Genomic DNA, 25,101 nt, shown 5'->3' on the forward strand with positions numbered 1-25,101 from the left:
AACATCTCATTTTGAAAAATTCTTTTTCCTTACGTCACTACTCGCCTAACATCTCAGAAATTCTTTCGTCACGTTATCGTAATGTTTGCACCGTTTTATATTAGTCGTTACATAAACTTTTATATATGGAAATGTGCGCAATTTCATGCACAATACAACAGAAAATAACTCATGGTTGTAGCTTTTATCAGTTTTGAAATATTTTCATATAAATCACGATAAATAGACAAAATTCGACTTTCGGTCAACTTTAACTCAACTGAAATGGTCGAAAACTGCAATTGTAAGCTAAAACACTTACAGTCTAGTAATATTCAATCAATTAGCTTCATTTTTCAACAAACGGGAAGTCTCTAGCACAATATTTCGATTTATGGTGAATTTTTGAAAAAACATTTTTTTACATCCAGCTGCGTTACGAATTCATGCATCATTTTGTGATAATATTTTCTCTGTGTTGCTTTGATCGTTTTACAATTTGTTATATACCAAAATCATCGCAATTTAGTGTACAATACAAAGAAAAAAAATAACCCGTTAGCTTTAACTGTTTTGCTCACAGCGCAATTTGTATAAAATTATATATGAAACATTTTTTTTGCACTGTCATATATTTCAATATTTATAAATAATAATGATATTTTTTTCATTTCTGATGGTTGCATACTAAACTTCAGGCAATGACAAAAAAAAGAGCCAAAAATGAACTCTTTATCTTAAAAACTAAGCATGCTGTGATTTTTTGAAAAAAACTTTTTTTCCGCTTTGGCGCTAACTCCCGAACGCCACCGGCATACGTTTTTGTAAATAGAGGCTCGGCGTTTAAGGGTTAATTATTCTTATTATCTTCACTGATGACACTGGAGGATGCTATGTCTTTAGTTTTGTGATATTCTTTTACTTGTTGGTTTGTCTCATGCTAGCCACAAGTGACTAGATTTTGGTCAGCTGCCTTATACCTCCCATCAAGGAGGCTATTATGTAACAGGTTTGCTTGTTATTTACTTAAAAATATATGAAAAGTGTCGCACCAGCTGTCTAAGAAATATTGTTCTATTATTACAGATCACCAAGACATTGGGGTACAAAAAACTGTAAGTCTTCTTTAACTTGCGACATTTCTTTTAGATCCTGACAACTTATCCTTTCTGGTCAGTTAAAATACCTACTCACTGGAGTTTGGCACTGGCACACTTAGGCAATCTGAGCATTTTTGTTTATCGTTATTACAGTATTATTATTATTACAAAGCACAATAGTTTATAAAACCGTACATTGACCTTGATTATCTGTAGTGACTCATCCTGTCAACAATTTTTTATCACTTTCAATAGGTGTACTCTTATATTAACTTATAATGTTTATCATCTTTGTGCCTGTTCTGTGGATTATTATCTATCATTTTTGAAGCTCTACAGTTCAGTTTTGTGATGAACAATTCATTATCATTTGAACAAGAAAAGTAGTGTTGTCAAATTGCTAAATAACAACATAAATATATATACATATATATCTGCATTATTAATTATAAAATTTCTTGGCCTTAAATCCTCCCTATTGTAAGGTAATATTATTCTGCTGAATAAGTGAAGGTAATCAGTGCCCGAATTAAAACATCTTGAAAAAGTCACACCTCTACACCTAACCAACCACCATTCATCTTTGGATATCCAACAGAGGTCCCCTTGAGTTGGAATTTAGATAGACTCAAAAAGGAAAATTAAACAATGGGCAGGCTGAATAAGATTTGGAAATCAAATAAACTGATATTGTCCATGCATACAAAAGTAAGATTACACTTGAGTCCACATGAACTATACTGCCATATGGACATGAATCATATGACAATGAAATAATATTTAATACATTTTTTCAATTTGAGTACAAAGTTTTAAGAATATCATGTTTCTAATGGCAGGGTAGAGTTAGAAAGATACCAAAAGGGAAATTACTTAAGTTCCACATGTAAATAAGATAATGATGAAAGGTAGATGAAGATGCACTGGACATGCCGTCCACACCACCCAGAGGAGAATAATACAGAACCAGAGAGTGTCAGCTGGGTTCCTTCGGGCACCAGAAGAGTTGAAAGACCCAGGCCCACTAGGATGAGAACTTTAAGAAGGAAGGCTGGAGATGAGTGGAAGACAGAGTATAGAAAAGATGTGAGTGCTGGAGTTTAGCACAGGTCCTTTGGAAACGATGATGATGTGCAAAGGGTAGGATAATTAAATTGCAAAGTTGGGCTAGGTTTTACTGTTGCCTAGCATAGGCTAAGCACAGGACTCTTCTTAAATGTGTCTTATAATTTTTATCATCCCTTTAGACCTATTAATGCAGTTAACACAGACAACTGCACTTGTGACACTTGAAAGACTGAGATCTGTACAAACATGTTTTATTGTTTACACTGACCAGAGTACCTTTAGGAGTGATTAAAGATTTAAAAAACTTGAATCATCTTGGACTTTATCCAACATTATTAAGTTCATTTCCTAAATGTAAGTCAATCCTATAATAAACAGGAAAAGGGGATCACATAATTCAATAAAGTACAAAACTAAAAGAGTATTAATCAACTTCAATTAGAGAGCAACACTATTGATCTCTTCATGATTTGATGTTGATTTAATGATTCATTATTCTTTTATCCACAGGCTGTCACTTGTCACGATATACAGTGCAAAATTTGAGCATTACAAAATGTGAGGAAATATGGCCAAGAAATACTAGAAAGAGATAATCTTACTACTAATAGTCATTTTTACATTGTAAAATGACTGCTAGTGCCCTTTTTTTTCAGAAATGACATAAAGTTCTGATAAACACGTGTACTTGCTATAGATTTCTACAGTACTAAAATTCTTCAACTAATAACAGAAGACAAGAGCAATATGTATGATTAAAACTATCGCAACCAACCTGAACAACGCAAGACTTAACAGGATTTATCCAAATATCTGGTTTTTCTCTGGCGACAATAACTCCTGGAGGCTGCTGTCTACTTGTATGGGGAGAAAGCTTGTCAACAAGGTCACTCAGTTCAGCAACTGTGTAACCTGACCCAACACGGCAAATAGAATGAAACTCTCGTGGCTTTCCACCTGAAATACCATCAAAGTTAAATTTATATTTTCTATTTTTTCAATGGAATATCAGACATTAATTAGTTACAGTAAATGGGCAGCATACACAGATTTAGCTCTATAGTTTGCAGCTAAGTTTTAAATAAACTTCTAAAATAATACAATACCTTACAAAATAATGCAATTGTTACTTTAAAGAATTAAAGAGTACTGTATAGTATTTGTCAGGTACACAGGGATACATTTTTACTCTAAATTAAAAAAACCTTATTAAAAAGAATTTTCAAATAATCTGAATGCCTTTCTATAATTTTACATATGTCTCCACTCCATACAGGGGATACTGCCTACAGTGCACCTTGCACGATCCACTTAAGACTACTTTCTGTCTTGTAGTCACCTAGGTGACCAGTTTCTTCAAAGCTGACCTTGACTCAATTTTCACCTCCATTAAGAACAAAGCCTTCAAGTAAGCCATACGAGTTTAAAAAACATCATTCAATAGTCTGGTTAAACTTTATCAAATTAAGATAATATGCCTTAATCTCCAACTGAGGGCTTCAGGTATACAAGCCACATACTAAATACCAACTTACAAATGAGTTAAGTGTAAGCTAAGCTTGGCAATTTTTCCCACTATAAGGGGGAATTCATAATTTCCCCATCTTTGTTTTTAATTAATGCCTTGTGGACTTGAAGAGGGGTCAGTTGCAGGGGCTGTGAGGAAGACACTCTCAGTAAATTATGTTTGTATCTGTGAAGCATAAATATTATCTTTATAATTTTGCATGTTACTATTAAACAGACAATTTTTTTTTCTTAGACCATATTTCTACATGATTATGTTAATCTTGGTCAGGTTTACCATGACCTATAATTCCAGCTTTATAATACTACTGGATATTCTACATGTACAGGTACTGCCTTGTCATATCTTAAGAACTAAGCTACATATCCTCAGGCTTAGTGTTAGGTCTTCTCAGTGTTCAGACATCTCCAAGTGTATGAAGTGAGGCTTTGGGCTTAAGGGACAGAGTGGAGGAACAAGCTAAATTAACTACAGTTGTGGTCTGCTACATGAACTTCTCTGATTATTACCATCAACATCTGTTTTTCCATCACTACGGAAAACAAGGAAGACAAAGCCTTTAAAAAAGCATTAACACAGAATTAATATCCTGCATTACTTGGTCTGGAAGGTGTTTGGTTCAAAAGAGGTAGGTGTGTTTAATGAGGGTGACTTCTAAATGGCCTCAGTCTGAGAAAGATTCCTTTACCCATACAGAAAAGTAACAGGTAATTCTGAAATTTGCATCTCATTTCTCTGCCTCACAGCTAAAGACAGAAGCTCCATCCTTCTTGCTGGTGTAGATTTTTCTCTTCTAGAATCTCACACCATACACCATAACTCAAACAGGTTCCCCAAAGAACACTTAATTTCAACAGAAGTACAATAACCAAGCTCATCTACCTGTAAGGAGCCCATAAGCTTGCAGCTATACCAAAATATATCCACTACTTACAGTCCTGCACTTATCTCCTTCCAGTTATTCCAGTGTTCCTAAAGAAAAGACCCCAATGCTGGAGGAGGGGACCATGAGCAGCTATCTTATCACTCAGCTCACCTTCTAACTTTGAGAGTTGCAGAAGAGAGATGAGCAAGCATGGTTCTCACAGGTCCAATGCATCAAGTAAGCTATGTACCTAGAACCCTCAAAACTAAGACACCAAAAACATGGCAGAAGCAAAGCAAGTAAGCAGCAAAAACTCCTAAAGAGCTGGAGGATCAAATGCACCAGCCAAGCACACCAGGATGAACTCAAACCAGGATCAACAAGTATCATTTTCTCTTAGAAGGGAAAGGAAAAAATGGGTAATCTGTCACAAAAGTGGAGGGAGTCTGTGTTGAGGAAAGGGAGTATATTTAAAAATATAAAAAATCATGGTGCCTTCCCATAAAAGATCACCTTTTTAAAGGAAATTTGATATTTTCAAGAAAAATTTTTAAAAACTCTAAAGAGAATAGACCTCTAATCTAGAAATTGTAGTATTTGTTCAAATAAAATTTACTGATATGTTAAATGTGACAGTACAATTAAACAACTATATAACATTTCTGAACAAAACAGCTTAATGGTATCTCACCTGGCTCTGTATTTTCAACAGCAACTGCCAACAAGAAATGAGACAAGACACCTTGCCTTCTTCCCTTTCCATAATATGCACCAATAATCAACAAATCCAGCTCTGGCACAAGCGAGTCAACATACTGAAAGTGTACTGTTCAAATTATTTTATATAAATGATATAAATTTTTAGACATATAACTTTGCACATTCAAAAGATAAATCATATGAATTCTGAATAAGCAGCTTGTAAAACACTGCTGGTTACAGCAGATGGAAAATTAAAAAATTAACAGTATGCTTCATGAAATACTGTTTTTCTAATTAAACAAGTTTTATATAAATCAATTACTCATAATCAGCCTTTACTCTGTGTGAAATGGACCCAGTCACACTGACTTAAAGAGTCTATAGGGGAAAAATACTGCAGTTGTACACCCAGCTCACACTCCAGTGACCATGAGGGAAGAAGACACTGAAGTTTATGATAAATGGGTTTGTATATGAACTTACTTTATTTTAAGAACAAAATTTAGTATATACTGTAAACCCATTAATCATAATTAACCTAATTTGTAATTTATGGGAGAGGACAAAGATGATGAGCCTCAGAAGAGAACAGTTGACCAAGCAAAACATTCAGTCCCCATAGATGATGGATAGGAAGCTGATGATCTCAGAAATCTAGGTAGCTTCTGTAAGCAAAGCATGCAAACAAGGCAAAACTCTTAATATTACAAATATCAAGCATCTGAGGCATAAGGGTGGATGCCTGAAGAAAAGCACACTTCTTAGAGTGAGGTGAGGGGATGAGGGATCATGTCATGAGGAGGAGAATGAATGACCAGAATCCCTTAACCTGCTGCACATGGCCTACCATGATGACTAACCTCAAGCAAAATTGACATCCACTAATACTACATCACATCCTTGGTTAAAAGTATCTCAAAGAGACTTGCCATGGCCGAAGCCTGCCCCAAGTACAGCAGAGAGATCCTGATTAAATTAAACATAAAAAAAGAGGCCACTCAAATCTCAAGGACACTGATCCTGAGGTGTGCAAGGGCATCCTGAGGACCCTCTAACTATGTCCCAACAACAAACCAGCCGAAGCCAATAAAAAAAGAGAGGTTTTCAAAAGGACAATTCTAAACTAGCAAAAGTATGGGAGTCCAAGGATGTCTCAGGTCAGCCATGAACCCTGGGGCAAACAGAGGTCCCCCACAAGACCTGCAACTGAGAAGAAAGGTTTACATGGGACAAGGGTAATCAAAAACATTCTTGGGTGTATGCACTATGGAGGGCTGTGAAACTGATAGAAGAAGCAGCACCATAAGACTCATTCAAGGAAAGCAATATTTGTCACACTGAACTGCAGAACCTAGCGATTCAGAAACCAACGCTGCTACAGCCAAAAAGAAGGGTGATGAGTCAACCAAACCATGGTAACAGTCAGAACTTCAAAGCCTGTCTGCACCACCTGAAGAGGAAAAACACTGATTCCCAGATCATCCCTGGACTAGAGTGTGGCAACAATAGCATAAGTCACTGAGCCCAGCTGCAGAGAACAAAACTGACGGAGCATGACATTTGGAGACAACAACAGGCCTAGCCACAGGCCCACATTATCCCCATGTATGCCACAGGCCTTCACAGTTATCTGAGGGAAGGAACCAACCAAGTGAAGGATCTGATGATAGATGACAGAGAACACAAGCCTTCATGATAACTCAAAGTGAACTGAGACACAATGGAGACCTTTTACTAAACCACATGCAAAGAACCCAAATCATCAACAGACAATGAACACTTAAGCTTTTAGGTAATTGTGTACTGTACATCACATTATTGTATATTTCCTATATTTTAACATTTGTTTTCATGAAATTTGGCACTATTTTTTACTGATTTCTGTATCTTTATGGAATTTTAATATATACAGTATTGCATAATCTAATATAAGGTGACTTTTGTTTTTCCTTTTAATTTTTAACAAAAAACACAGCTGCATCAAAAATGCTCACAATCAAAATTATGTAATTGTAGGTGTTACTGTACAGTGAATATGCACAGTACATACAAGCAATTAAACCTTATTTAATTGAACATCTCAGAATTTCTGAGCACATGATAGCCAGATGAACAAAGTGACACTGTCACTTTTAAAAATTACATTTTAAGCATAAATTTAACAAGGTACAACAAGTACATTGCTTATGTAACTATATTGTACACTGTAGTCAGAAATTTTAACACAAATAACCACCCACACGTTGCTTGCAAAGGCAAAGGCATGAAAGTACATTTTTATTTTTTGCTGGATTTGGATGCACCTGATAAGTAACAAACTTTTATACTTTGAGGTCAAACTGTATAAAGGTGTTTATGGTGTAATTTTGAAACTGTGTACTTTACTGCAGTATATTAACAAACTGAAAATAACAAAAATATGGCCAAAATGACACATTAGTTTGCCAGACATTTTGTATGGATGATGTCATTTAACACCATCCAGACATTTTGTATGGATGATGTCATTTAACATCATTAAAGTCTCAACAGTTAGCAACAGGATGGTGTCATCTGATGTCCTCAAAACCTGAAAGAGTTAACATTTCAGTAACCTCTTCCTGCAGCACTATCACTAACCTCAGGCTTCACTTTAATCCATCCTGCCTTACGAGAAGCTGGCCGATAAACAGAGTCTGGGTTCTTTAAGACAACACCTTCTTCTCGGTTGTCAATTGCTTCGTTCAGAATTTTAATAACATCCTCTCTGAAAAAAATCAAAAGTGAAAATTTAAAACATATGGATAGAGTTACTAGTTTGTGTCTTTCACAGTAACAGTACCTCACTAAAAACTAAAACAAAAATTTGTAATTAAATTCTATATCTAATTCTTTTTAACCCTTAAATTTAAACGCCTATTGGACGTATCATACGTCGACTAAAATTGTCTGTTGGGTGCCGAGTGGACGTACCGTACGTCGACTACAAAAAATTTCAACCTTCGGCCAACTTTGACTCGACCGAAATGGTTGAAAAACGCAATTGTAAGCTAAAACTCTTACATTCTAGTAATATTTAATCATGTACCTTCATTTTGCAACAAATTGGAAGTCTCTAGCACAATATTTCGATTTATGGTGAATTTTTCAAAAAAACTTTTTTCTTACGCACGGGCGGTAACTCAGCCGAAAATTTCATAAATTCTTTCGTCATTTTGTCGTAATTTTTGCACTGTTCTATATTAGCCGTTACAAAAAGTTTTATATATGAAAATGTGCGCAATTTCATGTACAATACAGCAAAATACAACCTATGGTTGTAGCTTTTATCAGTTTGGAAATATTTTCATATAAACCACAATAACTGCCAAAATTTCAACCTTCGGTCAACTTTGACTCGACCGAAATGGTAAAAAACGCAATTTTAAGCTAAAACTCTTACGATCTAGTAATATTCAATCATTTCCTTCATTTTGCAACCAATTGGAAGTCTCTAGCACAATATTTCGATTTATGGTGAATTTTTTTAAAAACTTTTTTCCTTACGTCCGCGCCAGAAATTCTTTAAATCACGTTGTCGTAATGTTTGCACTGTTTTATATTAGTTGTTACATAAAGTTTTATATATAGAAATGTGCGCAATTTCATGTAGAATACAACAGAAAATAAATCATGGTTGTAGCTTTTATCAGTTTTGAAATATTTTCATATAAATCACGATAACTGCCAAAATTTCAAGCTTCGGTCAACTTTAACGCGACCAAAATGGTCAAAAAACGCAATTATAAGCTAAAACTCTTACATTCTAGTAATATTCAATCATGTACCTTCATTTTCCAACAAACTGGAAGTCTCTACCACAATATTTTGATTTATGGTGAATTTCGGAAAAAAAAAAATTTTTTCCTTACGTCTGCACGCGGTAACTCGGCCGAACATCTCAGAAATTCTTTCATCATGTTGTCGTAATGTTTGCATCGTTTTACATTAGTCGTTACAAAACTTTTACATATGAAAATGTGCACAATTTCATGTAGAATACAACAGAAAATAGCTCATGGTTGTAGCTTTTATCAGTTTTGAAATATTTTCACATAAATCACGATAACTGCCAAAATTTCAACCTTCGGTCAACTTTAACTCGACCGAAATGGTAAAAAACGCAATTGTAAGCTAAAACTCTTACATTCTAGTAATATTCAATCGTTTAAATTCATTTTGCAATAAATTGGAAGTCTCTAGCACAATATTTCGATGTACGGTGAATTTTTGAAAAAACATTTTCCTTACGTCTGCGCGGTAACTCGGCCGAACATCTCAGAAATTCTTTCGTCTCGTTGTCGTAATATTTGCACCGCTTTAAATTAGTCATTACATAAAGTTTTATATATGAAAATGTGCGCAATTTCATGTACAATACAACAAAAAATAACTCATGGTTGTAGCTTTTATCAGTTTTGAAATATTTCCATATAAATCATGATAAATAGAAAAAATTCGACTTTCGGTAAACTTTAACTTGACTGAAATGGTCGAAAACTGCAATTGTAAGCTAAAACACTTACAGTCTAGTAATATTCAATCAATTAGCTTCATTTTTCAACAAACGGGAAGTCTCTAGCACAATATTTCGATTTATGGTGAATTTTTGAAAAAACATTTTTTACGTCCATGCGTTCACAATTCATGCATCATTTTGGGATAATATTTTCTCTGTGTTGCTTTGATCGTTTTAAAATTTGTTATATACCAAAATCATCGCAATTTAGTGTACAATACAACTAAAAAAATTAACTCATTAGCTTTAACCGTTTTGCTTACAGCGCAATTTGTATACAATTATATACGAGTTTTTTTTCGCTGTCATATATTCCAATATTTATATATGATAATGATATTTTTTTCATTTCTGATGGTTGCATACTAAATTTCAGGCAATGACAAAAAAATGAGCCAAAATGAACTCTTAATCTTAAAAACTAAGCGTGCTGTGATTTTTGAAAAATTTTTTCCGCTTCGGCGCTAACTCACCGAACGCCGCCGGCATACGGGAGACGTTTTTGTAAATAGGGCTTCGGCGTTAAAGGGTTAATATACATAAAATTATTTTTCACAAATAAAATTATTCTATTTCAGCCTTATATGTGGTAGCAGTTGTCGCCAAGCACTTCCCAGAAAGAGAAGTCTCCCTTTCCAAATATCTAAATAAGCATCCCGGCCTGTGAGTACCCCTGGTAGTGAAAACTGGTCATTCTTTGCATACAATCATCTACAGGCAGTCCCCAGTTAATGGCAGGCTTGGTTAACAGCGATCTGGTTTTATGGCGCTTGTCTAGCGACGAAAATCAGCGATTTTCGGCGCTAAAAATCGCCAATTTCCGCTTATCGGCGCTGATAATTGGGTATTGGTGCTGTTACATACCTAGCAGAGGCGCCGATAACTGAAAATTGGCGCTTTTTGGCGCTGATAACCCCCGAAAATCACCTAAAATCTCCAATTTTCAGTTAGCAGCGATTTTCGGTTATCATCACACCCTCAGAAATGGAACCCCGCCAATAACCGGGGACTGCCTGTACTGGCAATCTGGACATGCTCAGGAGTAGGGCTTATCTTTTTGAGCTATAGTGTGGTAATATGTTTGTATGTGAAAATGTCATTTTAAAAATTTAAAATCTGCTTCAGCAAAAAATCTACTTTTTGAAATATTTAAACCTGAAGGGCCACTGGACCAAAAATAATTCCTCAATAGTGTGATTGAAGGACAAACAGACTCTTAATGCTAACAAGGAAGCATGATATGAGCAGGGCAGTGTTAATATAGCCATAGGACATAGTACAACTTAAGGTACAATATAGAAAACATCATCATCATAAATGTTTTTGTGCTAGCTTTTCCCTTTTCAGGGATAGATGTAAAATGAGCTTCCTCCATTCTTCACTGACCCATGCCCTTTCTGCCTGAACTCCCATCAGGTATAGGTCTTCAACTATCCAGTTTATTACTATAATAATAATAATTTGGCAGCATACCCTCTTTTAAACAGGTTCTATTGAATATTATTGCTGCTTCAGCTGCATTTATTTTGTAGAAGACTTTTTCTATTTTTCTTATTGCGGACTTCTCTTCAGTGGAGGTGCGTGCTAACAGCTCGCCTATATCTGTCATTTCATGGGGGAAAAGTCAAAATCTGGATTCTGAGAATAAATCTTATAATTTATTATAAGAACCGCCGCACCGTGATCTGGTGATGAAAAATAACCCCTCTCCGCCAGCAAGAGAACCCCTCAAGCAGAAGAACGTGGTCTACCAATTTGTATGTCCTGTCCGAGGATGCCCGGCGCTTATATTGGAATGACCACGATGCGTCTGTCAAAAAGGATCTCCTGCCACGCCCAGGAGGGTGCCATCATGAACCACGCCCGTGCTACTCACAATACTTCCATCTCCCGCGACAGTATTATACAAAATATAAGTATAATCGGAGAGCCGACCCTCGACATCTGCGCCTGCTAGAGGCGCCCTCATTGCCGAGAGAAACCAACAATGAATACGACGCAGGAGGCATCGCTCCTACCCACGAATTTCAGAAGAATAATGCAGAACACCCACCAAATCCAACGAATACCTGAAAACGACAACCCTGAGAATGGAGATGCCCCTGATGAGCGGCGCCCTTCGAGACAATCCCCGACTACGACAGAAAGAGTAGATAATGACATCATTCATCCGCAGCCCAATAGCAGCCAAACTACCGATGATGTCAGCCGGCATGACATCACGCAACGGCAGGCCAATGGGAACGCTGGAATGAATGACATTCCCAGGTTGCAAAGATCTGTCAGGATCGAGCCGCTGCAGAAATTTGGCTTGAAGTTCGCTGACTGCAACCAATCAGAATTCGCCATCCATGACCCCGCGCTGAAGCCCGTGTATAAATTCAAAAGGACCTATGCAATCTGCCAGTCCTCTACTAGCTCCCGCTGGAGAATGACAGAAGAGTCTGTCGAAACGCGTCAGCGGCAACAATTGTATAGAACCAACTGTATAGAATATATAAAGAAGCAGAATCCAGATTTTGACTTTTCCCCCATGAAATGACAGATATAGGCGAGCTGTTAGCACGCACCTCCACTGAAGAGAAGTCCGCAATAAGGAAAATAGAAAAAGTCTTCTACAAAATAAATGCAGCTGAAGCAGCAATAATATTCAATAGAACCTATAATAATAATAATAATAATAAAAGGATTTTGACAAAGGAAAAATCTATTTCTGGAGAGGGGCCCGTGTCACCCGGTGAAAAAGTCCATTCAGCACTTATTTCTAGGTAATTCCGTTGCTAGATACCACAGAAAGCTAAATGAAATGCTGGAGTTACTACCCCCAGAGCGAGCTCCACTAGATGGAGTCGTGTATGAAAAAGGGTGAACTACAAAAACACGGAACCTTATCCTATAGAGATTCCCAATGTCAAAAGTCCCAACGAGAGAGGTGCCGATACAAGCCCATGCACTACTCGCGAATAGCTGACCCAACTTTTCAAAGGTCACCTTCGCGAGCCTTTACATATCTATACCTTTATGCCTAAATACAGAGCTAAGCATAGATCTATACCCCATTGTCATTGAGGAAGAGAGGCCTCTGGAAGACCTTAAGTACAACAGAAAGTTTACTACTTGTGCTAAAGTGGTCTTAGAAGAAGAGATGTTTCGTCTTTTACACCAAAGTCTAAAGACCGCCCACTTGAATCTTGATTTATGGGAACGTGGAAGTATGCGTCTATCATGTCTAGAGAGACCATCCAGTCCCCTTGATGAATGGATGCGAGGACAGATTGGGTCATCTCCATGTGGAACTTTGTTTTCTTGATGAATAAGTTCAAGGCACTAAAGTCTAGGACTGGCCTCCATCCTCCTGTGGCCTTGGGAAGCATGAACAATTGGTTGTAGAACCCTTTCGAATAGACATCTTCCACCACCTCTATTGCTCCCTTCTTGAGGAGGGAAGAGACTTCCTCTGATAGGGCCAAAAACTTCTCCAATCCTATAAAGTAGGCTTTTAATTCAATGGGAATGTTGGCCAATGGAGGCTTCTTTTTGAAGGGTATGTAATACCCCTCCTTTTAACTTTGAACTACCCACTGCTCTGCCTCTTCTCCTTCCACCTTTCCCAAAAGAGGTGGAGTCTGGCACCTACGGATGCATGAAGGACTGGATCCTCATTTTCGAGCGGCAGGCTTTGAGGAGGATCTTTTGATTGCTAGCGAGGCAAAGCGAACTGTACCTCGCGGTCTAGACTGAGACCTTTGACAGGTGCCTTGAAAGGGCTGTGACTGAAGGGGAGAAGCGGACTTGAAGGTAGCGGTGGCCCAACACCTGGGACCTCTAGCTGACAGGACAAGTAGATCCTCTGTCAACTTCTTGTGCAGGTGGGAGGCAATTTCTTCTACTGCTGCTTGGGGAAACAGGTGGAGACCATCAAGGGGCGAGAAAAGAAGCGCTGACTTGTGGGAAGCTGTGATGCCTTGGAAGTAAAAAAGACCCACAGCCCTCTCTTCTCAAGTATCCCCATGGCATACAACATGGCCACTTCAAGAGAACCATCCCTGACGGCCTTGTCGGTGCAAGAAAGCACACTGCACCAATCCGCTGCAATGTCATCAGGAAGATCAGGAAAATCTCGGATCTTCTTAGCTAAAGCTCCGATGGACCAGTCCATGAAGCTAAGAACCCCAAGAACCTTAAAAAGGTTCTTAAGCAAACGGTCAATTTCTAGGGCCGAAAACATAATTTTTGTAGAAGAGAAGGCAGACCTCCAGGCTGAGTCAATAAGACTGGAGAAGTCCCCCTGGGAAGAGGCAGTCACTCCCAAGGAGGGAGCTTCTCCAGTAGCGTATGACTGATATCTTCTGGAAGATAAACAAGAGGGCGGAATGCTGAAGAACACCTTACCTTGGCGCCTCTTCTCTGCTAGCCAGTTGTCTACTTCCAACAAGGCCTTCTTGGAAAAAGATGAGAGAACTACCTTGGGTAGCTTATTCAAACCAGTTGGCTTATCACTCATCATGAACACGGAAGCTGGAGAAGCAGCTGCTGGGGCAAAAAAATCTGGTAGGTTCTGAAGTAAATACCTAAGCAAGGAAGCATAGGCCAATGGAACTTCCTCCTGGTCCACTTCCTCTTTTTCCAAAGAAATAAAGGAAAGAGAAGGATCCGCAGGGGTGACTACTGGTGCAAAAGAAGCCTTCTGTAGGAGTCCCAAAATGTTATCTGTCTCTGAAGAGGGGCCAATGAAGGATCTAGCTCCTTAGCAGAAGGTGGGCCCATGCAAAAAGACGTGCTAGAAGAGGCTAAACCAGCCAAAGTCAGTGCCAAGACCTTGGATGAGGAAGCCGAAACAACAGGAACCAGCGCCTGGCGATCCAAAATAACTGTTATTTCGAGTGAAGAAGGGTGCTTGGGCCCCAAAGTTTTGTCCACAATTGCATGAAAGTCAGATGCAGTACGTCGTTCTGGCATCAATGGGTGCTATATGGCGCTCGGCTACCAGTGGGGACTGCTACAACTGGGTGCTCAGCCATTATTGGGCACTCCGCCACTACTGGGCGCTCAGCCACTAGTGGGCTCTTGGCGACAAACAGGCACTCAGCACCAGATGGGCCCTCACTTCCAATAAGATAGTAACCAGCAGAAGAGCACAGGCGCTCTCGAGAAGAGGCATGCTTAGCCAAATGAGATGCATGCTTAGAAGACACAGACACTATTCCAGACATCACTGAATGGCGATCCGACTGGGAAAAGTGCTTGGGGTTGTCCCAAGCACTGCACGATGGCTGGGGGCTACAGGAAGGCTCTCTAAGCCTTTTGCTGGGTAGTGGAGGGGACCGATCCCTGAACAATGAGCGCCTTTTCAGAGGGAGTGACTTGTCCGACAAAAACCACTGGCGCCTCTTACTCTGACTCGAGTCTCCGGGGCTCGAAAGATTATGAACACCTGAGATGCCTTTCTGGTGGCCGTCTTTTGTCACAACCTGGGATCCCACCAACCTCCCTTGGGCCTAAAGTATGCCTCCTCCTGGGGTTGGGGGAGTATGGCAGTGACCTTCGCCCAGGAGAGTCAGTGGGACGGGCAGCCACCTCCTCCACTACCACTTCACTTGCACTAGCACTTTTCTCATTGAACTTATCTATGAGGAAATACACAGATTCCCCAGTTTGGGCCACAGAACTTGTGAGCAGACTGGGCTTTTGGCTGAACCTTTCCTCAAGGCTGGCATAGTGGTCCGGATTGGAAGTGCGGAAACTAGGAGACGGAGTAGGTGGAATTGGAGGAGGGCTGGAAATAGGAGAAATTAATTTAGAAGGAGAAGAGACAACAGGAACATCAACATTACTAGACATTGGATTTGAACCCTGGCTGGCTAAAGACTTTACTTCGGCTCTAGAAGCCGCTTTCCTCTTACGGTCTCTCTCTAACTTAGAAAGGTGAGAAGCTAAAGTTTTCCATTTTTTCTCATCCCACTTTTTACATTCCTTGCGTGTCAATTCAACACAACATAACTGTCCCCTACATGCAGTGCACAAGGTATGTGAGTCATAAGAAGCTTTAGTCAATTGAGTATTGCAGCCTTTGATGCAATACCAAAACCTAGAAGAGCTAGAGTCTGCCATGGTCGCTAGCAGTAAAGTAAAAAATCAGTAAGTCCCCAAGAGAACTAGCCACAATGATGGTGTTAACTGTAAAGCTATCTAAATAATCAATGCCAAAGGCTACCGGGTCAAAATAATTCACCTACAGAGAAGATCTCAGCCAAAGAATTCAAATTCAGCTATGTATCTTAACACTGTGTGTGGTCTTAAGCTGTCGGAAACAAATTGAGCTCTTGGCTGAGTTGTTCCTCTCTTATCCCAAAAGTGGGCAGGGCTAGTCACCGACATAAGCAAAAGAGTAGCACTACAGGCAGTCCCCGGTTAACGGTGGGCTTGGTTAACAGCGATCTGGTTTTATGGGGCTTGTCTAGCGATGAAAATCGGCAATTTTCGGCGCCGAAAACCGCCGATTTCTGCTTATCAGCACCGATAATTGGGTATTGGCGCCGATACATACGTAACAGAGGCGCTGATAACCGAAAATCAGTGATTTTCGGGGGTTATCAGCACCGAAAAGTGCCGATTTTCGGTTATCAGTGCCTCTGTTACGTATGTATCGGCGCCAATACCCAATTATTGGGGCCGATAAGCGGAAATTGGCGGTTTTCGGCGCCGAAAATTGCCGATTTTCGTTGCTAGACAAGCCCCATAAAACCGGATCGCTGTTAACCAAGCCCACCATTAACCGGGGACTGCCGAAAATTGCCGAAATCGCCGATTTTCGGTTAGCGGCAATTTTCGGTTATCATCACACCCTCAGAAACGGAACCCCGCTGATAACCTGGGACTGCATGTAATGTGAATTTTCAAAATTTAAGCCCCCATTGAGTAAAAAAACTCTCAGTTAAGTAATTACGGGGTAAAGTTACTTATATAAAAACTTTGAGTTACCTTTCATATCAATAGCCAGTCTATGACAACTATGAGTTTTCCTGGCAACCCTTTTAAAACAAAAATATGAGAAGAAAACTTTAAAAAAATAGTAAAAATTAAAGTAAAGAAAACTCCAAACTGGAGGATTCCCTTTTTCTAGTTAAAGGTAAAATTTCTGGTTCACAGCAATATATGCCACTTTGAAAAATTGCCTGAAGACAGATTCAACCAATATCTTGTTTTTCATGCTATACAGAGTCCCTTAAAAATATCAAAATAATAAAAATTATCTTTCTATACATGAATTATCAATTGAAGCTGAATATTTATCTCCAAACCAGACAGCCAACGTAGAAAATTAAAGAATGAGTATTAGCTAAAATAAATAACGATTGTCAAAAAATCTACAACAATGATGAGATGTAATCACAAAGGGATAAGAGCAGCTAGTCACAAATGCAGAGCATATAGACGTAACTGTGAGAAGACGACCTAGATAAGAATCCACACAGGAGAGCACAAGACAGAAGCTTGGTGGGAATTCACCTCACATCTAACATGTTAAAATAAAAATCTTAAATAAAAATTATGAAAATCAAGATGAAAACACCCATAACAAAAGTACAGCTTCTATGGCTCACTTTGAGTGTACTGTAGTCCTTGGGGATATAATTACACGGCCCTCATGGGGAGAGATCACATCCTTCAGTTTGCTTAATCTCTCTGATAATGGCTGATTGGTCAAAACCTGCAAGAGAGAAAACCAAGAAATAATTATTATACGGGATGTATTTGAAAATTAGCTATGTTAAAATAAAACCTCATTCACCAGAGATGAATGACAAGAGGACTGATACTGTTTGGAAACTCCAGAACTCTTGTGTGATTATAAAACATTTACAAAACTTTCATAGTACTGCATATATAATCAGAGCTAAAGCAGTCAGACAACCAAATGGAAAGAGACCAAAAGGAACATATGAAAAGTATAAGGAAAAAAGCAATACAGTAAATCCCCCGTATTCGTGTTCTCAAGATTCGCAGACTCATGTATTCACGGATTTCTCTGTGGAATGTATCAACCCATTATTCGTAGAAAATCGGTCCATTCGCGGTATTTTTCGCTGAGAAATATTCACTAATTACTGTATTTTCATATTTTCATGACTAAATGTGCTTTTTGTGATAAAACTATTAAAATACTCAGGTACTGTATAAGCATTTTTAGAGGGTTTTTCTTGAGTTTAAACTATCAAAATAGGCAGTTCTAAGTGTTTTTAGAGGGGTTTTAAGTATTTGCGGATTTTAGCTATTCGCGAGGGGGGGGGTGCAGTACGCATCCCCCGCAAATACGGGGGGTTTACTGTACAGTTAGGGGCCAAGGGGATACTCCATCAACATCTTTAATACTGCCTAGCTGTGAGAGAGAGAGAGAGAGAGAGAGAGAGAGAGAGAGAGAGAGAGAGAGAGAGAGAGAGAGAGAGAGAGAGAGACATAAAATAAACTTACTTCACCATTCAAGTAAATGATATCAAAAACACATAAGCAAACTTGATAGTCTCCATCTTCACGCAAGTTCTTAACATCCATGTGCTCACCTGCAAAAATAGGAGAAAAAACATAAGCATAGACTAGTGAAGCATTAATTTTTTGAAGGAATAACAAATTATTATCTTCAGAAAAAGAGTCATGTAACTCAAATCATTTGAAAAAGATTTGCAAACAAAGTTACTGTTACTGTTTTTAAAGTTACCAACTGATGCATTAACAGCTCTAAAAAATATGCTTGCCCTTTTCCATTTTATTCCAAAAGAAAAGTTCCTTTCCATTCTATTTTCCAGGTCTGATTAAACTATTTATTACTAATACTGTATAATGTTTTTGTTTGTGTTTATGTTAGTGAACAAAAAACAAGCATGGGTAGACTAATGGTGAACTGCAAGGAGCTCCTCTCATGTTCAAAAGAAGTTACACTATGACTGTAAAATTAATGCAATTCTGTAAGATGTAATTACAAAAATTAACTAACTTCAGTTAAATAAAAACTGGGGATTCTGTTATACAGGCACTTTGAAAAGACATTAAAATGATTGCTTACAGAAGTGCAGAATTACTTGAGAAGATATTATCTGTCCATTTGACACACAAAAACAGGTAGTGCTCTTAGTTCTTGTTCACCGTTGAGTCGTACATTAAATCAAAGTGCATTTGGGGGCAATGAGTCCTACAAGTCCAAGACACAATAAAATGATTAGGTAGCACTGAGATCTTGTTTGCTGTTAGTTCAGTTGTAACCGTTTAAAAACTACATAATATCTGTATGTTCTCTCTCTCTCTCTGTGTGTCTCTTTCAAGTACTCATGGGTTAACTTTCATACCTTAGAGAACTTGGCATGTGTCACTTTATTTTTATAAGTTGCTCATACTCACAGTATGAACTCTAAATAAAGTACATGACAAAGTTCATATCCCTTATATGGACATAATTAACATAATTGCATTAATCAGTAAATATAGTGCATTACATATTTATCAAAGGTTCCAAACAAAGATTTATGATAGCCTAAGTTCTAGTAGCTTATGCTGTTTTGTATGGTGTACAGACTTCATCAATTTTTGTACACCATTCAATACAAACAATAGTAATGCTGAAATAAATCTTTAAAATTCCATGAACGCACACAGATTTGAGTGAAATGTCTACTAGATTTTCAGTGTGCTGGTACAAAAAATACAGTACAAAATGATAGTTACTTGTTCCATATAATGTCAGCACTTGTTTATGAATATATATTTGTGTATGTATATATACACATAGGCATCAAGTTACTGTAAATTTGCTTGCCTTTCTCTTTCTCTCTCTGGGTTATTCTTTAAAAAAAAAAAAATAAAGGTATATTTTTCAAGTGTGGTTCATGTAAGCAATTTCGGCATATCTCACAGGTGAGAGAGAGAGAGAGAGAGAGAGAGAGAGAGAGAGAGAGAGAGAGAGAGAGAGAGAGAGAGAGAGAGAGAGAGAGAGAGAGAGAGAGTTTCAATGTTAATTTTTTTTACATTTTATATCCCTTTTTTTATAAAGAATAACCAAGAGAGAGAAAGAGAAAGGCAAGCAAATGTACAGTAACTTGATGTCTATGTGTATACAAATATATATATATATATATATATATATATATATATATATATATATATATATATATATATATATATATATATATATATATATATATATATATATATATATATATATACATACATATACATATATATACATACATATATATACATATATATACATATATATACATATATATACATATATATACATATATATACATATATATATATACATATATATACATATATACATATATATATATACATATATATACATATATATACATATATATACATATATATACATATATATATATATATATATATATATATATATATACATATATATACATATATATACATATATATATATACATATATATATATACATATATATATATATACATATATATATATACATATATATATATATATACATATATATACATATACAGGCGGTCCCGGTTTACTGACGGGGTTCCGTTCTTGCCGTCGTAACCCGAAAATCGTCAATGGCGAACATCGTCGAAAATCGTCAAAAATCATAAGAAAACCTTACTTTTAATGCTCTGGGTGCATTGAAAACGATGTAAACTGCATTATTATTGAGTTTTACATCAAAAACCTTCAAATTATGATTATTCTGCCATTTTGGGGCCATATTTCTTCCGTCGGATCGGATGCATTTTACGCGTCGTAACCCCGAACATGCGTCGTAAGCCAGGAAATAATTTCTGATGAATATATTTGAAAAGCGTCGTAACCTCGGAACGTCGTAAGCCGGAACCGTCGTAAACCGGGGACTGCCTGTATATACATACATATATATACATATATATACATATATAGTGATACAGGGAACAGGGAAATACTCCGGGAAGCATATCCAGAGGAAGACGGACGAAAACCACACATCACTAGGCTGTCTTATTTATTTTAAACCAACGTTTCGTAATTTTGTACTTAATTACATCTTCAGGGCTGTGCACAAGAAAAGATAAAAACATAAAAACAGTTATAAGTACAGTCTTAGAATACGTTTAAAATGTTACAGTAAAAATGAAATAAATAAGAATAAAAACACAACCAACCTAGAGGTGAAACAGTATGGAACTAAATGGAAAGAAGCCACCACAGTAAGGAGTTAAGCTAAATACAGTTGACCAGCGGATGTGTGAGTATTTAATGATGGTACAAGTTGTTTGATAAATAACGACTCTAAGATTGTTAAGTCTTGAGGTTGGCAGTATGACCGATGACGCTAAAATCTTTGTTCTCAATGTAGGTTTTACATTGTTTTGAATGGTTCCTGATGTTGGAGTGCTCTGGGTTTGAGATTCTGCTACCTGTCTGGAAACTAATTCCCGATGTGAATCAATGCGCACCTTAAGAAGCCTACTGGTGGATCCCACGTAAATCCCTGAAATACATTTAGGGCAAGTATATTTGTAGATGACACCAGAGGACATATAAGGACACAGCTGATCCTTTACCTTAAACAAAGAGCCAATACTTAGAGGATTTTTGGGAATTAATTTGGCTGATATGGCTGGAAAATGTTCATGAATAATTTTCGTAAATCTTTTTGAAAGGTTAAGTCACTGATATATGGAAAGGTTGCAAAGAAATTCATTTTTGTACTGTTAGGACTTCAGGTCTTTTAGAGAAATGCTTATTTAGTAACTGATTTAACTTTCTATATACTAACCTGGAAGGAAAACAGTTACCTCTAAAGAAGTTAACTAGAAATAAAATCTCATTATGAAAGGCATTCCAGTTAGATGTGAGGACCAGTGCTCTATTAAGAAGGGTAAAAATGGAATTAATCTTAAAATTAAAATAACAGCTGCTATAAAAATTAGATCCGAGTCCTGTAAAAGTTTTCTTTCTAAAAATCGTGGTGTTAAAAGAATTATCTTGTCTATAAACTTGAACGTCCAGGAATGACAGGCAGTTGTTCTCCTCTTTTTCTATAGTAAATTTCATGTTCGGGTGTAAAGTATTCACGTAGTCAAGAAAGAGATCAGCCTCGTATTCACCCTTGAAGAGAACGAACGTATCATCGACATACCTAGAATAAAAAAGAGGATGAAATCTTAGAGGGCAATCGTCGAGCATGCGCTCCTCCAGGGAGCACATGAAGATGTTAGCGAACGTAGGGCCAAGGGGAGAACCCATGGCCATGCCATCTACTTGTTTAAATAGTTTTCCATTAAAAACAAAGGCAGTTTCCAGCACTGCCAGTTCAAGGAGGGTCTTAAAAAGCGTGCGGTTAAAATGATTAAAAGTGGACTCAGGATCAGGGAACAACTTGTTAAGAATCAGTTCAATGGTCTCACCAACTGGAATATTCGTAAACAGAGATTCGATGTCAAGGCTGGTCATGAATAAATCGGAATCCTGTAATAAAATAGACTCTTTAAACTGGAGGGAATTATTGAGAGAGTAACTGTTTTTTGTTAACGGTTCAAGTATAGGAACGAGAAATTTGGCTAGTTTATAATTCGGTGTATTAAAAGAAGCTAAGATAGGCCTGAGTGGGAGACCTGGTTTATGAATTTTTGGGAGGCCATATAAAGTCCCGTAAGAAGAACCTGTGGAGTACAGTTCCTGATATGTAGTTTCATTAATAATAATTATCCCAAAGTACTTTCAGGAAATTGAAGACTCGATGGGCACCTTTTTTCAGAAAAGAAGATTTCGACACCTTGAAACGACTCGCTAACAACAAGGACATCGTTGTCACACGGCCCGACAAAGGTAAAGGAACAGTTATCCTGAATAAACACGATTACTTGTCCAAGATGGAAGGTATTTTAAACGACAGGAACAAATTCGAACTGATTGGCACTCCTGACTACCTTAATATTTTTAAAACACAAGACAAAATTAACCGTTTCCTTAGGTCCTTGAGAAAGGAAAATATTATTAATGAAACTACATATCAGGAACTGTACTCCACAGGTTCTTCTTACGGGACTTTATATGGCCTCCCAAAAATTCATAAACCAGGTCTCCCACTCAGGCCTATCTTAGCTTCTTTTAATACACCGAATTATAAACTAGCTAAATTTCTCGTTCCTATACTTGAACCGTTAACAAAAACAGTTACTCTCTCAATAATTCCCTCCAGTTTAAAGAGTCTATTTTATTACAGGATTCCGATTTATTCATGACCAGCCTTGACATCGAATCTCTGTTTACGAATATTCCAGTTGGTGAGACCATTGAACTGATTCTTAACAAGTTGTTCCTGATCCTGAGTCCACTTTTAATCATTTTAACCGCACGCTTTTTAAGACCCTCCTTGAACTGGCAGTGCTGGAAACTGCCTTTGTTTTTAATGGAAAACTATTTAAACAAGTAGATGGCATGGCCATGGGTTCTCCCCTTGGCCCCTACGTTCGCTAACATCTTCATGTGCTCCCTGGAGGAGCGCATGCTCGACGATGCCCTCTAAGATTTCATCCTCTTTTTTATTCTAGGTATGTCGATGATACGTTCGTTTCTCTTCAAGGGTGAATACGAGGCTGATCTCTTTCTTGACTACGTGAATACTTTACACCCAACATGAAATTTACTATAGAAAAGAGGAGAACAACTGCCTGTCATTCCTGGACGTTCAAGTTTATAGACAAGATAATTCTTTTAACACCACGATTTTTAGAAAGAAAACTTTTACAGGACTCGGATCTAATTTTTTATAGCAGCTGTTATTTTAATTTTAAGATTAATTCCATTTTTACCCTTCTTAATAGAGCACTGGTCCTCACATCTAACTGGAATGCCTTTCATAATGAGATTTTATTTCTAGTTAACTTCTTTAGAGGTAACTGTTTTCCTTCCAGGTTAGTATATAGAAAGTTAAATCAGTTACTAAATAAGCATTTCTCTAAAAGACCTGAAGTCCTAACAGTACAAAAATGAATTTCTTTGCAACCTTTCCATATATCAGTGACTTAACCTTTCAAAAAAGATTTACGAAAATTATTCATGAACATTTTCCAGCCATATCAGCCAAATTAATTCCCAAAAATCCTCTAAGTATTGGCTCTTTGTTTAAGGTAAAGGATCAGCTGTGTCCTTATATGTCCTCTGGTGTCATCTACAAATATACTTGCCTAAATGTATTTCAGGGATTTACGTGGGATCCACCAGTAGGCTTCTTAAGGTGCGCATTGATTCACATCGGGAATTAGTTTCCACAGGTAGCAGAATCTCAAACCCAGAGCACTCCAACATCAGGAACCATTCAAAACAATGTAAAACCTACATTGAGAACAAAGATTTTAGCGTCATCGGTCATACTGCCAACCCTCAAGACTTAACAATCTTAGAGTCGTTATTTTATCAAACAACTTGTACCATCATTAAATACTCACACATCCGCTGGTCAACTGTATTTAGCTTAACTCCTTACTGTGGTGGCTTCTTTCCATTTAGTTCCATACTGTTTCACCTCTAGGTTGGTTGTGTTTTTATTCTTATTTATTTCATTTTACTGTAACATTTTAAACGTATTCTAAGACTGTACTTATAACTGTTTTTATGTTTTTATCTTTTCTTGTGCACAGCCCTGAAGATGTAATTAAGTACAAAATTACGAAACGTTGGTTTAAAAATAAATAAGACAGCCTAGTGATGTGTGGTTTTCGTCCGTCTTCCTCTGATATACATATATATATACATATATATATATATATATATATATATATATATATATATATATATATATATATATATATATATATATATATATATATATATATATATATATATATATATATATATATATATATATATATTGTACAGGCAGTCCCGGTTATCAGCGGGGTTCCGTTCTGATGGCATGACAATAATCAAAAGTTGGCAATAACCGAAAATCAACTAATTTCAGTTATCCGTGCCTCTGTTAGGTATGTATCAGCGCCAATACCTAATTATCAGCGCCAATAACAGAAATTGGCAATTTTCGGCGCTAGACCAGCGCCGTGAAACCGGATTGTCGAAAACCAAGCCTGCCGATAACCGGGACTGCCTTTATGTATATATAAATAATATATATATATATATATATATATATATATATATATATATATATATATATATATATATATATATATATATATATATATATATATATATATATATATATATACTGTATAAGGTTCAGCAGAGAGATTACTGTAATGTACAGTACGATGTCGAATAATAACTAATGATAAATACAGATAAAAATGAC

At 37.1% G+C, this 25,101-nt stretch overlaps 1 protein-coding gene across 1 annotated transcript in view; it reads right to left on the reverse strand.

Annotated features, from left to right (window-relative positions):
- DNAlig4 (DNA ligase 4) overlaps positions 1 to 25,101 on the reverse strand; it is an 87,835-nt gene that overhangs the window by 18,362 nt on the left and 44,372 nt on the right. The window contains exons 19-23 of the mRNA XM_067090639.1: positions 18,252 to 18,340; positions 17,384 to 17,490; positions 7,862 to 7,988; positions 5,232 to 5,355; positions 2,923 to 3,104 (exon numbers count right to left, since the gene is read on the reverse strand). Coding sequence (XP_066946740.1) covers positions 2,923 to 3,104; positions 5,232 to 5,355; positions 7,862 to 7,988; positions 17,384 to 17,490; positions 18,252 to 18,340 — 629 coding nt within the window. The remainder of the gene's footprint in view (positions 1 to 2,922; positions 3,105 to 5,231; positions 5,356 to 7,861; positions 7,989 to 17,383; positions 17,491 to 18,251; positions 18,341 to 25,101) is intronic.

This window comes from Macrobrachium rosenbergii, chromosome 47, assembly GCF_040412425.1.
Source record: "Macrobrachium rosenbergii isolate ZJJX-2024 chromosome 47, ASM4041242v1, whole genome shotgun sequence".
Taxonomy (NCBI): domain Eukaryota; kingdom Metazoa; phylum Arthropoda; class Malacostraca; order Decapoda; family Palaemonidae; genus Macrobrachium; species Macrobrachium rosenbergii.